General features: G+C 36.7%; 1 protein-coding gene across 4 annotated transcripts in view; it reads left to right on the forward strand.

Moving 5' to 3' along the window:
* The window catches only part of Tbck (TBC1 domain containing kinase), a 224,266-nt gene extending 220,150 nt beyond the window's left edge, over window positions 1-4,116 (forward strand). For all 4 annotated transcript variants that reach the window (XM_027935483.2, XM_071614493.1, XM_071614491.1 and 1 more), the window contains one exon: window positions 3,522-4,116. In XM_027935483.2, coding sequence (XP_027791284.1) covers window positions 3,522-3,632 — 111 coding nt within the window. In that variant the 3' untranslated portion in view covers window positions 3,633-4,116. The remainder of the gene's footprint in view (window positions 1-3,521) is intronic.
* Window positions 4,117-13,094: the final 8,978 nt, after the last annotated feature.

Consider the following 13,094-nt stretch of genomic DNA (forward strand, 5'->3'; position numbering starts at 1 on the left):
CCTAGGTTTGTGATTTCCTTGTGGAGGCCGCAGTCTCTTCTCTAGACCTTTACTCCTCAGACTCTATCCTTTCTATACTCACTGAGGCTGCCAAAGGCCTGCAGGATGAAAACTGAAGGTTGGAGCCCCGTCTTTACATGCCTGGTTCTCCTCTGTCCCACCATGTATCTTCTCCATGCGTGATGTGACTTTTTCAGAGTGAAAAACTACCCTAACACATTCATAGTAGTTTTTGCAAGGGATACTGAGGACTGGACCCAGGGGTGCTTGTGAGTGAACTACGTCCCCAGCCCTATTTATTTATTTATTTATTTGTTTATTTATTTGGGGGACAGGGTCTCTTTAAGTTGTGCAGGGTAGCCTTGAACTTGCAGTCTTCCTGCCTCAACCTCCCACATTGCTGGGATTTTAGGCATGTGCTACTGCACCCAGACATATTCACAGCACTTTCTTTCCTCCCTGTCAGTCTATAGCCAAAATACTATTTTGTTAGTATAGTAATTATCACTATCAAATTTAGGTTTTTTATTCCTTTGGGGAGTCAGTATGAAAAAGGAATTTAGGGAAAAGGGGCAAGAGAGGGGAATAACTCATCCAACCTTCATTAAGTTCAGAAACTCCACACTCCAAAGTACCCTGAACTTCTGCTTTTATACTACTCATGTTAATTGTCCATTTCTTTCTCATCCACTGAAGTGTAAGTACTCAAAAACTGCAGCAGTACCCACTACAAGTAAGTCCTCAGTGAAATGTTTGATAAACTAATAACCAAACAACTGAGCAGATGGAGAAGAAAAAGAGGAATTGGTTTCATGGTAGAAATGGAAAAGTTACAGTCATGGTCTCACTGTGAAGGGCCAGTATAGATAGGTAGCTATAGATAGATGAATAGATGGACAGACAGACATCTGGAACCACAAACAAAATCAGACAACTCACAATCTTACAAACTCAGCAATTGTTCTTTTTTGAGTCGAGGTCTCACTGTATTGCCCAGGCTGCTCTCAATCTCATGAGCTCTGGTGATCTTCCCACCTCAGCTTCCAGAGTTGCTGGGGCTACAGTCATGCACCACCACACAGGGCTTGATTTCCCCCCGCCACCATCAAACAGAGTGTTATTTCCTTTCAAGGCATTTGCATCTACTTGTACTTTGCTTCTACTTTTCTTCTTAGGCCGCTCACATAGCAGCAACCTGATTGTTCCAAATTGCTCTGTTCTGCCTATTTTGCCATTATTATTTTCCAGCTCAGGAGCAGTTTATGTCCCTCTTTACAATAACAGTAGTAACTCTTTCCAGCTCTACAGCATAGTTTAAGAGCGATTAGTTAAATGTACAGTAAGTCCTTCCTTACTCATTTTCTGACTTCCACAGTGTTTTGAAAGTACTGTAAGTTAAGACTTCTTATCCACCAGGCCCTAATGCTATGTTTATCTAAGAATTCCAGCTCAAATGGTAATTGTATTTCTGCATGTGAGAAAAAGCAGCCAAAACGTTTCAGTAATCATATGGTACCAGGGGCTGTTCTGCCTGCACAAGACTCAGAGTAGATAAATCTGGTGCCTCTTCTCTAAGGACTGAGATTCAAAGAGAAGCATACATTCAGGATGGGGGAAAAAACAGTTTGCTCCAGTTTACTTGACACCTTTTAAAATACAGAAGTATGATTTTTTTTCCCAACATTAATTATAAGGATCCCCATCTGGTGGCTTTAGAAAGAGTATGGGATTTGAAATGTGAACAGCCATCATTCTCTGTTATGGCACCACAGAGGCTTATGGAGAAGATGAGCAGGGTCAGCAGTGTTGAGATTCATTTATGTGAATTGTTTTGAAGGTTGCCAAGATGCCTTACCAGCAGCATACATTACCTGCTGATGAACACTGTTAGCCTTCTCACTGAAAACATATCTTTCAAAATATTGTCCACGGACTGCCTGCTTTAAAATCATCTAGGGGTATTTGTTTAAAAATACACATCCCTGAGCCCCAGATCAATAAAGCACAATCTCTTGGAGTGAGGCCTTGAATTTGTCCTGACCCAAAGAACCAGAAGAGTTCTGGGCTTCAAGTGATTATGAAGCCAATGTACTAGCTGGTTCTTTTGAACCCTGAAGTTGAAACTTTACTATTAAGCTTCAAGAAGCAATAGCACAGTGAGAAGGTTGTTTTTCTTGAAAGATCTCTGAGATCAGCTTTTCATAGAGTAATTGAAAAGAAATCGAGGACACAAATACCCAAGGAGGAGGAATGGGACACTATCAAGGATAGGGGAGAGAAAGATTAGCCAAAGAAAAACTTCCTTCCTTCATAGTTTTGCCCCAGATTTAATTCAATTTAGGAAACACATTGAAACCCTACCAAGTGGTACTCACTAGGAATAAAAAGAAACAGAACAGTCACTGCCCTAGAGGAGTTTATAGTTTGGTAATGGAAGCTCTTGGAAATAGCTTTTAAATACATTTGGTGCCAGCGAAGATGGAGGTTTGCATAAGAAACTTTGAGGGCTGAGAAGCTATGAGAATTTACACCTGGAGAAGGTGATATGCAAGCAGGAAAAGCACCAGAAGTTAGGCAAACTTGGGAGTATACTGGTGGGGAGACACTTGAGGAGAAGCTAAAGGGAGGCCAGAAATTGGTGGGAAATGAAACATGTTCCCAACAGAGGGTGTCCTATACAAACAAAACTCTGAAACATAAAGCATTATGATCTATCGCAATTGACAGGCAGGTCAGGGCTGCCACAGATAAAACTCAGGAATGGGGAAAGGTAAATCATTGAGGCCAAAGGGGTAAATGCCAGTTAAACCTGAAAGATATGTATGTTCAGGATGACTTTTTAAAAGTCCTATTGTGCCAGTCTTCCTGGATGAGTCCTTCAAATTTATTCCAAGTTCCTGATCTCAAAATGTTAATTGTGGTAGCTCCAAAAACATGTTACAACCAGCTTTTGTGTCCTCTCTGAAACTTTGTTTGTAGAATTGTAATAATGTTAACTATAATATCAAAGTCTTTTTTCCAATATGGGTTTGAGATTATTTTAACAGCTATTAGAAGCTTCCAAAAAATAGTAACATTAATGACCTTGGGAGAGGGAGTGAGGGAACAGAGTTCAGGAATTTACTTCTTCCTGCACAGTCCTTTACACTGAATGTATTTACCATATCTATTTGCCTATTCAAAAAAGCATACAAGAGAACTAGATAGACACATGTATTCCATAGCATACAGAACTTGTTAATCAACAAATGAATGATTTCAATTTATATTAAAAACAAATTAATGATTTATTAAAAAATGACAGTAATAGTAAGATTATAGTAATAGTAATTGTTGAGGGAGGAGATTCCCAAGTTCAAGGCCAACCTCAGCAACTTAGCAAGACCCTGTCTCAAAATGAAAAATAAAAAGCATGGAGATGTAGATCAGTGGTAGACCACACCTGTGTTCAATCCCTAGTACAAAAAAAAAAGAAATCTTTTGTATATTTTTTATAAATTTGGCTTTTTTTTTCCTTCCAGTTTGCAGCTCATCTTGTGAAGATGAAATATCCAAGGATCTGTATTCTAGATGGTGGCATCAATAAAATCAAGCCAACAGGACTCCTCACTGTCCCATCTCCTCAAATCTGAAGAACCAAGAGACTGGCTAATGAAAGGACAGAGTGGCATCAACATCCCATGACACTGTTTTTCATAGTCATGTCACTATAAGATAAAATCAGATCTCCAGATTATTGCATTTCCATAAAGCTTTATCATGTGCCATTTTTGTAAAACTCATGACCTACATGTTCAGCTCTCAAGGCAAGAAACTTGACTATACATGTATTGCTTAAAGAATTTTCTTAACAGTGAAATCTGATCGTGTACTTTTACCACACTGCCACATAAAGCCAGAGGAATTCAGCTGACAGGCAGATTTAGCATTATCAAGAAATCCCAGTCACACTGAAAAATTCATCCTCCATTGCACTGAACAGACAGTCCTAACAAAGGTATTACTTAGAAATATAGATGGAATGTGGGCTAAAATCATGATCTTTCCATGATAACAAAAACTGAAAAGCTGTTCGCAGTGTATTCCTTACAAATAAATGCTACATTTGGTAACTGACTTAGCCTAGACAAGTTGTGTGCATGTTTGTGGGAGTGGGTGTAGAGTTCAGCAAGTTGCAGAAAGTGGTAATAGTTCACTCCCAGAAAAATGAAATTCAGAAACCATTCCTATTTGATAGAATATTTGACTAGCTCCTGTACCAGAGAAACCCAAAGAGTGACTTAAACAAGTTTCCTAGCTGTTTTATCACGTAAAAGTGGCATAGTTAGTCCAGGGCTAGTACACTGGTTTCATAATCACTTGAAGCCCAGGAATCTTCTCATACTTCTTTACCAACCTTACTACATGGCATTCCTCACATGCATGAAAATGGCTACTCAGCTTCCTTGATCACATCTGCAACCAATATGAAGGAGTGAAGGAGGGAGGAAGGAAAAGAAGAAATAAGAGAAAAAGGAGAGGCATGTTTCTTTCCTTTAAAGCCACAAACCAGAACTACACACTACTGTGCTCACAGAGTGTTGGCCTGAATGTAGTCACATGGCCACTCCTGGCTTCAAAGAAAATTGGGATTATAGTCTTTGGCTGAGGAGCCACCTCCCCAACCCAAAAGCTTTATTACTGTGTGAGAAGAAGAGAACACATTAAGGGTTACAGCTAGCAGCCTTTGCCACATTATTTAAAAATATAAATGCTGTGTTTCATTAAATCTAAGGCAGTATTATATATACCATGAAAAAGGAAAAAAATCCAGCCAAACTGTAACACACCATCAATTATAAGATGCATTCCCATTTAGAGATCTGAAAAATATGCATCTTATAATTACTGAGATGCATGCAGTACATCTTTTGAATATTTTCAGTTTTGTTTTAAATAAAAAGTGTTCATTCTTCTATAACTGATATTCCTCTTCAGTGTGAAGACTGCCTAGTCTGAATATTTGGATAGAAGCCTCAGTTCAACTTTCTGGGCCATGGATTTGTAACTGCTACTGGATTTTTTTGTTTTGTTTCGTTTGTTTTATCTATTTTTTATTGAGCTTTCATTTACATGCCATAAAATTCACCTTTTAAAATGTAGAATTCAATAATTTTTAATATATTCACAAAGTTGTATCATTGTCACATTAATTCCAAAACATTTTCATTTCCCAAAAACAAAATCCTGTATGTTTTGGATGTCATTTTCTATTAAATCCTCCTCAGTCTTTGAATTAATTTTTTGAATTTTATTTGGTTATTTACCAAATATATTTTGAATACCTACTATGTCCATATACTAAAATAACCAATAACTGTAGCATTTTGTGATTCCCTGCATAGTTTATAAAGAAAAAAAATGTAAAAATTAATGACATATTGACCAAGATGTCTCTAAAGTTGTTTTTGGACCATCACCTACCCTGATTAGAGAAAAATCATAAAGTTGTGGGCTGAGGCTGTACCTCAGTGGTAGAGCGCTTGCCTAGCGCATGTGAGGCACTGAGTTCAATCCTCAGCACAACATAAAAAATACATAAATAAAGGCATTGTGAAAAAAATTTTAAATAAATTTTTAAAATCATTTAGTTCTGTCAATTACTATTGTGTTTCTTCAATATTTGATGATTTATCTGGCTTCATAGTAAAAATGCAACACTGATGATCATTTCAAAAGCATTGTTTTGAGTCTTTGTTCCTGATAAAGCAGAGAAGAGATGGGTACAGGGGTTGGGCCTTGAACTGAAGGGGTGATAGATAGCAAGAGGAGATGAAGACCTGAGTGTTGTGAAGATAGCTGTGTAAGAAGAGAAAAACAGCCAACCTCCATCAGGACTTTTCTTTAAACTTGGCACACTTTGGCTTATTTCAAAACATGGGAATTTATTAAACATACAAGCTGTAAGTGATATTTGATATTCTCCATGTAAAATAAGTAAGAGCACATCAGCACTGCCATGGTTACATGCAGGGCATGGTTACTCCATAGCAGTTGATGTCAAAGTTGACCTGAACAACTGTCAGTTGAAGTAAACCTGTATATCCCACAATTTACAGAGGTCCTTTCATAGTATATTATACCGTCACTATCAACACTCTTTCTGGCATCTGTAGTCTCTTCTCTCCCTGGAATGTCCTATTACCCTCACCAGCCCCCGCTCACACACACACATTTATTAATCCTTCATAATCCAGTAAGAGTGGCATCTCCAGTCTTCTCTGACTTCTGCATGCTACATTAAGAGCCTCAAGACTGTCAAAACATTCCACTCATACTTCTAGTAACAGACTTAGTACATCATTTTACAATTATCTGTTTGCATTTGGGTCCATTTTAAAATATGAGCTTCTTTTAGGTCAGGAGCCATAATTTGTATCTCTTGCTACCTCCAGCAACCCTCTATGTTAGAACTTCTCAGTTAATGAAAATCGGGTCTCTAGTGTACAGATTTTAGCATCCATATAAATGGAGAAAATTAAAACAGTCCATGTTAATTTTTTTCACCTGCTGAATTTATCTGGCACCTGATGATAGCTAAATAAACTGAAATTTTAATTTAAAAAAAGCAAAGAAAGGCCCACTCTAAAATTTTATAATTCTAGACATTGAGACAGATAATTTCTAATAAGATAAATTAGTTGCATACCCTTTTCAAAACAGAAAGTTAGACTTAAAAATAATATTGAAAATATATTTAACCAAAGTTGAAAGAAAGAAGTTCCTTGAAGTCAGAAAGGAAGAGGAAGACACACTATAAGGCTCATTCAATATCAATATCAGATATTAGTAGTGGCCATAGGAACTGGGGTTTGAACATAAGCATAGGGATATGAGACATATCCTTGGGTCTTCTGATAGGGAGTCCAGATTAAAACTACTTATGAAGAGACAGCCTCAAAGAACTCTTTGATGCTTGCAATGACTAGAAATAACTTTCTACTAAATCAGGGAAGCTACAAAGGAGATTGTCATCAGCCCAGCAGTCTCAGTGAAGGAAGGCAAATTTCCTGTTGTAGACAGGTGATGGCTAGCTAAGTTGCCGATTTAAAACCAGCTTTAGAGTATGTACATATGTGATTATTTTAAAAATTAGAACATTTAATTCTATAAATTTTTGGAAAACACAGACAGTGCCAGATCTTTGTCCCCTCTCTTCCTATTCCAAATAGTTATTTTAAAAAAAATACCTCACTGAAGATTTATATCAAAAGAATTTTACAACATCTCAAAGGGATCTCATATGGTAGTCTCATTCATTGAAATCCACTCCAAGGAGAGAAAACTGCTTCCCTGACTGCTGTAGGGTTGGTGCTGCTTCATTCTATCAGTCCTAAGTAGTAATCTCATTGATCTACATGCTGACTCTAAATTTACCTATTATTAGTCAAATATTGAATTTTTCTTGATAAACATTAACCAAAAGAGTGGAGGCAAAGTGATATTAGTTATTACAGATTTTAGTTTGGGTGTTCAATATGATGACCTTCACAACTACCAACTTAAGATTTTGTGTATAAAAGCAGTGGGGAAGAGTTGCAGTCTGACACTTGACACTTAACAGCATATACAGTTGCTCACACACAGCTTTTAGATTTTATACCCCAGTTTCTTCTCATACATTAGAAGTAGCACATGTTGTAAATAAACTATAAACTATCATATTTTTAAGTTACATGTATTTGCATCTTTTCTGAACAGTTTTCTTGTGAATTCCTTACAGGCACTTGTAACATGGAGACTGCACATGGATCTTGGCAAATCCAGTGTTCCATAGATTGTGATATGTGTAACTTAGACTGTGACTTTGGCTTAATGTCTCCTCCTGGATTGACATCCACTAATATCCTTCTCAGTCCTTTCAGACAGTATATTTTTAGTTTGCATTGTATATCATGATAGTAGTACTGTTCTATTCTAATGCTCATGGTGACTAATAAGCAGTGCATGGACAGCTACCAAATTGCTTTATTGCCAACATTCCAGGATTTATACATTAATCTCCTGGGGCAGGGGGCGGGGATTAAAACAATGTCCTGTCTTGGTTTCTAACTAATCTTGGAGCTATAACAAATGCATTTAAAGCATTAGATAAGATTCTAAATATTGCTTCCTGAAACATTCAACTATTGAAAATATTATTGTATGGATTTAACATTTTTAAAAAACGTTCTCCGTAATGGGGTAATTGCTTACATTAAAACTTGAGATAACCTATGCAAAGAAGACTTAAAATTCTCATTAGTCCTGAAAACCTATTCTTATTTTACCATTATTACTTTTTTTCTCAATTATAGGAACATACTTCTCAGTCTTTAAGGGTAGACTCATTCAGTATTTTAAGCTCTGAATTGTGCTGGAACTGGCTCCTGATGGCTTTAGAAACTGAATATGCCTGTCTCTTCCCAGCTACATGGTCAGTGATCTCACTTTGGTAGCTTTCAATCAGTTATATCTGGAGTTTATACCATATAAATAGTCAAGCATCACAAATCAGTATTTTCCTTTAATGTTTATGTTATTTTTTATTTATTTATACAAGCTGGACAATAGCACCACTGATCTCAAATATATTTTGGTTATATTATCTATAGATTATAAACCATGAAGGTAAAAATAAATTATAAAGATCATCCAATCCAAACATTATTGTTCAAAATAATAAGTGAAAGATTTTGAAAAGATCATGGAGCTAATGAAAGGCAGATCCACAATTACAATTCTGCTTTCCTGATTCCTCACCTAGTTTTCAGTTCATCATATTCAGTTAGAGAAGGAAAAGGACACCAACCTCAATCCATTACTCATTTCTTACAGGCCAATTTTGGGCCAATCCCCATATTATATGATATATGAGGTCCAAAATAAAGTACTAAAAATGTTGATTAAACTGACTTCTGACTATGGCATGGAAATGCCACTTAACATCAGCTCTTACGGGATAACATTCTTACCTCATTTTATTTACATATTAAAAATTGAAGATTTCAGTAAAGCAGGGTGGGCATTTGAGCATTCCAGTTTGAAAGGAGAATTACTGCTATCTCACTCTTATGGAGATCGTTGTGTTTTTTTGTTGTTGTTGTTTTGTTTGTTTGTTTGTTTTGTAAATACATGCTCTTCATATGTTTTAAGTTATCTCGTCACCTTTAAGAAAACATTTCCCAGAAAAATATCCCCGGCAGAAAACCACATTGTCTCTGTCTACAGTTAAATTCTTGTTATACAGGATCAGAGTTGCCCTTTCTTTTCCACGTTTTATCCAAGGACCAGGCTCAAGGATTATAAAGTCCAGTTTCCCAGTCAGGTATGAAGGACAGTAGAGAAAGCAAAAGCTAGTTTCTGGGTCTATAATTATAAAAGGGAAGACACAGAAAATATTTAGGTCATTTGCTAACTCAAAATTATATTTCTATGCTTTGAGATAAACTATTTTGATAACTTGGCACTTGTCAGATAGCATGTCATTTCTAAAATTAACTTTAAGATCATTAATAATCCCATATACCCTTCAGTCATACCCTGGACTCCATATAGAGCCATTGAGGATTTGAAAGGCTGGTGAGGAAAATGGCACACAGAGTAATTTGGAAAGTTATGTGTGCAACCAAGAAAGGAATCTATTTTTCTTAAATGGGTAATGAGAATTTTATTAAATCTCACACTCATACATCATCAATAATTAAGTATGGCAACATAAGATGACATAACATTAAACTAAATGTAGTGCCCAGTGTGAACATTTTAACTCCTTGTTCTGAGCCAGTTCTCTATTTTCAAAGATCTCAGGAGGCTCCTGCCTGGAAGTGGTGTCCATTCCTGCTCCCACATGTGCCCTGGCCTGACTGTTCTGAAGTTCTTGAAGGTTTGCCTCAGGATGAGTCCTGCCCCGAGCAACTGCAGGAAGCACAGAATTCATTTACAGGGACTTAGCCTTTTTCCCTTGGAGTTACCACAAATACTGATTCAGAGCCAGTAAAATAGGGTGACTTATTTACTTTCCCAAATTAGTCTGATTGAGGCTGATCAGTGTTCAAAAGTTTTCAGGCCTACTTGGGACCACTACAGCTCAGCAGCTATATAGTCCTCTTAACTTGTGATTTATCAATGTTTAATTTATAATGAGATTTGTTTTCATATCCACATGACTTAATACTAGTCATTTGTGTTCATGCCACCCACCATCTTCTGCCTAAAAAGAGGCACAAAGTAGCAGTTTTCTAATAACGAGGAACTTTTTCAAAATATGCCCCCCCCCCCGATATTAAATCAGCTAGCATGAATCCTAAACAGATTAAATCTAACAGCATCACAGGTAATAGAGAACAACTGGTTTAGATTAAATATATCACTATTTTTTATTTTTTTATTGATTTTTTAAAATAGATTACAGCAGAATGCATTATAATTCTTATTACAAATATAGAACACAATTTTTCATATCTCTGGTTGTATATAAAGTATGTTGATACCAATTTGTGTCTTCATACATATACTCTGGATAATGATGTCCATCACATTCCACCATCCTTGCTAACCCCCTGCCCCCTCCTTTTTCCTCCTATCCCTCTGCCCTATCTAGAGTTCATCTATTCCTCCCATGCTCCCCCTCCCTACCCCACTATAAGTCAGTCACCTTATATCAGAGAAAACATTCGGCATTTGTTTTTTGGGGGATTGGCTAACTTCCCTTAGCATTATCTTCTCCAACTCCATCCATTTACCTGAAAATGCCATGATTTTATTATCTTTTATTGCTGAGTAATATTCTATTGTGTATATATGCCACATTTTTTCTTTATTTATTTATTGTTTTATTTATATATGACAGCAGAATATATTACAATTCTTATTATACATATGGAGCACAATTTTTCATATATCTGGTTGTATACAAAGTATATTCACACCAATTCGTGTCTTCATACCTGTACTTTGGATAATAATGATCATCACATTCCACCACAATTTCTAACCCCATGCCCCCTCCCTTCCCCTCCAATCCTCTACCCTATCTAGAATTTGTCTATTCCTCCCATGCTCCCTCTCCCTATCCCACTATGAATCAGCCTGCTTATATCAAAGAAAATATTCAGCATTTGGTTTTGGGGGATTGGCTAGCTTCACTTAGCATTATCTTCTCCAACTCCATATATTTACCTGCAAATGCCATGATTTTATCATCTTTTATTGCTGAGTAATATTCCATTGTGTATATATGCCATATTTTCTTTATCCATTCATCTACTGAAGGGCATCTAGGTTGGTTCCACAGTTTAGCTATTGTGAATTATGCTGCTATAAAAAATGATGTGGCTGTGTCCCTGTAGTATGCTGTTTTTAAGTCCTTTGGGTATAGACCAAGGACAGGAATAGCTGGGTCAAATGGTGGTTCCATTCTCAGTTTTCCGAGAAATCTCCATACTGCTTTCCATATTGGCTGCACCAATTTGCAGTCCCACCAGCAGTGCATGAGTGTACCTTTTTCCCCACATCCTCACCGACACTTATTGTTGTTTGTATGCATAATAGCTGCCATTCTCACTTCAGATATCACTATTTTTTAAAGGAAAAAAATTGTGACCTCTACCATGGCCGCTAATTAGCTAATATTTTACAAAACCCTGTAGACATATCCCAAAATATGTGTACTTGTAAATCACACATGTGAAAGTGAATAAAAGAAAAAGAAGAGGATTTTAATAAATTAAATCAGCTCCCTCATTTTAATATAAATTCTGGACATGTCATTTTAACATGAATCCTTTGCAATAATGTAACAACTATTTAGAATTTCAGTAGTGACTTACATAACATACATAAAGCAACATATTACATACGTGTACATAAATTATTCCATAAGATGACAACAGCTCAAGGCAGAAACTACCTATATTGTTTTATAAATACTGAATTGTATGATATTCTGAAAAGAATTTAAAATTGTCCCTTTGGATTAAGTAATATCAGAATTCCTATGAAAGTTAACTATCAGTTAAATTCTGTTAAATCATGAAAAATTAAACATTAATGGGGAAATTAACTGTTGCAATTTTTTAACTCTTTATATTGGCTTGTCCTGCTCAGGACATTTACTGAACCTTTTTTTTTTTTTTTAAAGCTGCTATGCATTTATTGAAAAGCCTGATTGAAATTTTTCTTTCTGTGAGTGAATTACAGGGTATGTATTTTATTACTTACCAATTAAAACAAAATGATGATTTCTTTCTTTTTCTTTTTTTTTTTCTTTTGCATCTGAAGAAGATGCTAAAGTAAATATACCTGGCACAAATGAGCTATGTTTAAAAAAAAAAATTAAACAGTAAATTTCAAAAGAGATCCCCTGACAGCTCCCAAGACTGTCATCCCAAACATATACCCTGCACCTAACACATTGTGCTACAAGTCATGATATTTGTATTGTCCCCTGGGAGCACTTGAGTGCTTCAGCTATCCCAAGGACACCGGAACCTTAACTCCTCCAAGACATCTCACCCCTTAAATAGCCTCTGTAGTTTTCTGTTCACCAGATCACAGAGGGCTGTATGGGGAAGGACTGTGGGCCAGGGTTTCAGGTCGACTGGCATTTGTTTAGTGCTCATGCCTGAGAAAGGGGCTGAACTTTCTCAAGGATCTTTCATTTCACAACACTAAGTACCCTTAAGCCCCCAGAATTAGGGTAAATCCCTCTTCATGCAGTACTATTTGGGAAGCTCAAACCTCCACTGAGGTAAAAATAATGATTGTCTTCAGAGCAAGGCCTGCAGATTTCCACTGTCAGCATTGAACTTCCAGAGGCCTTGAGAATAAGAAATATGTTTCAAGATCCCAACACTATCAGGCTAAGGGTGAACTGAAAAATGCCACCCTGACAAAAACAATTCATGTTGCAGGAGAAGGAGAGAGAGCTTTTCTCTCCCAGAAGAAATCTCAAGTTGCAGGGAAATTGCTGGACTAGGAAGAGAATGGAGTGAGCCCGGATTTTTCCACCAGCTGCTTCACTGCTATGGAGTGTGTCCCTGGGCAATTCACAGAGGTTCCTCACAGACCAAGAG

This window comes from Marmota flaviventris, chromosome 7, assembly GCF_047511675.1.
Source record: "Marmota flaviventris isolate mMarFla1 chromosome 7, mMarFla1.hap1, whole genome shotgun sequence".
NCBI classification, from domain to species: Eukaryota; Metazoa; Chordata; class Mammalia; order Rodentia; family Sciuridae; genus Marmota; species Marmota flaviventris.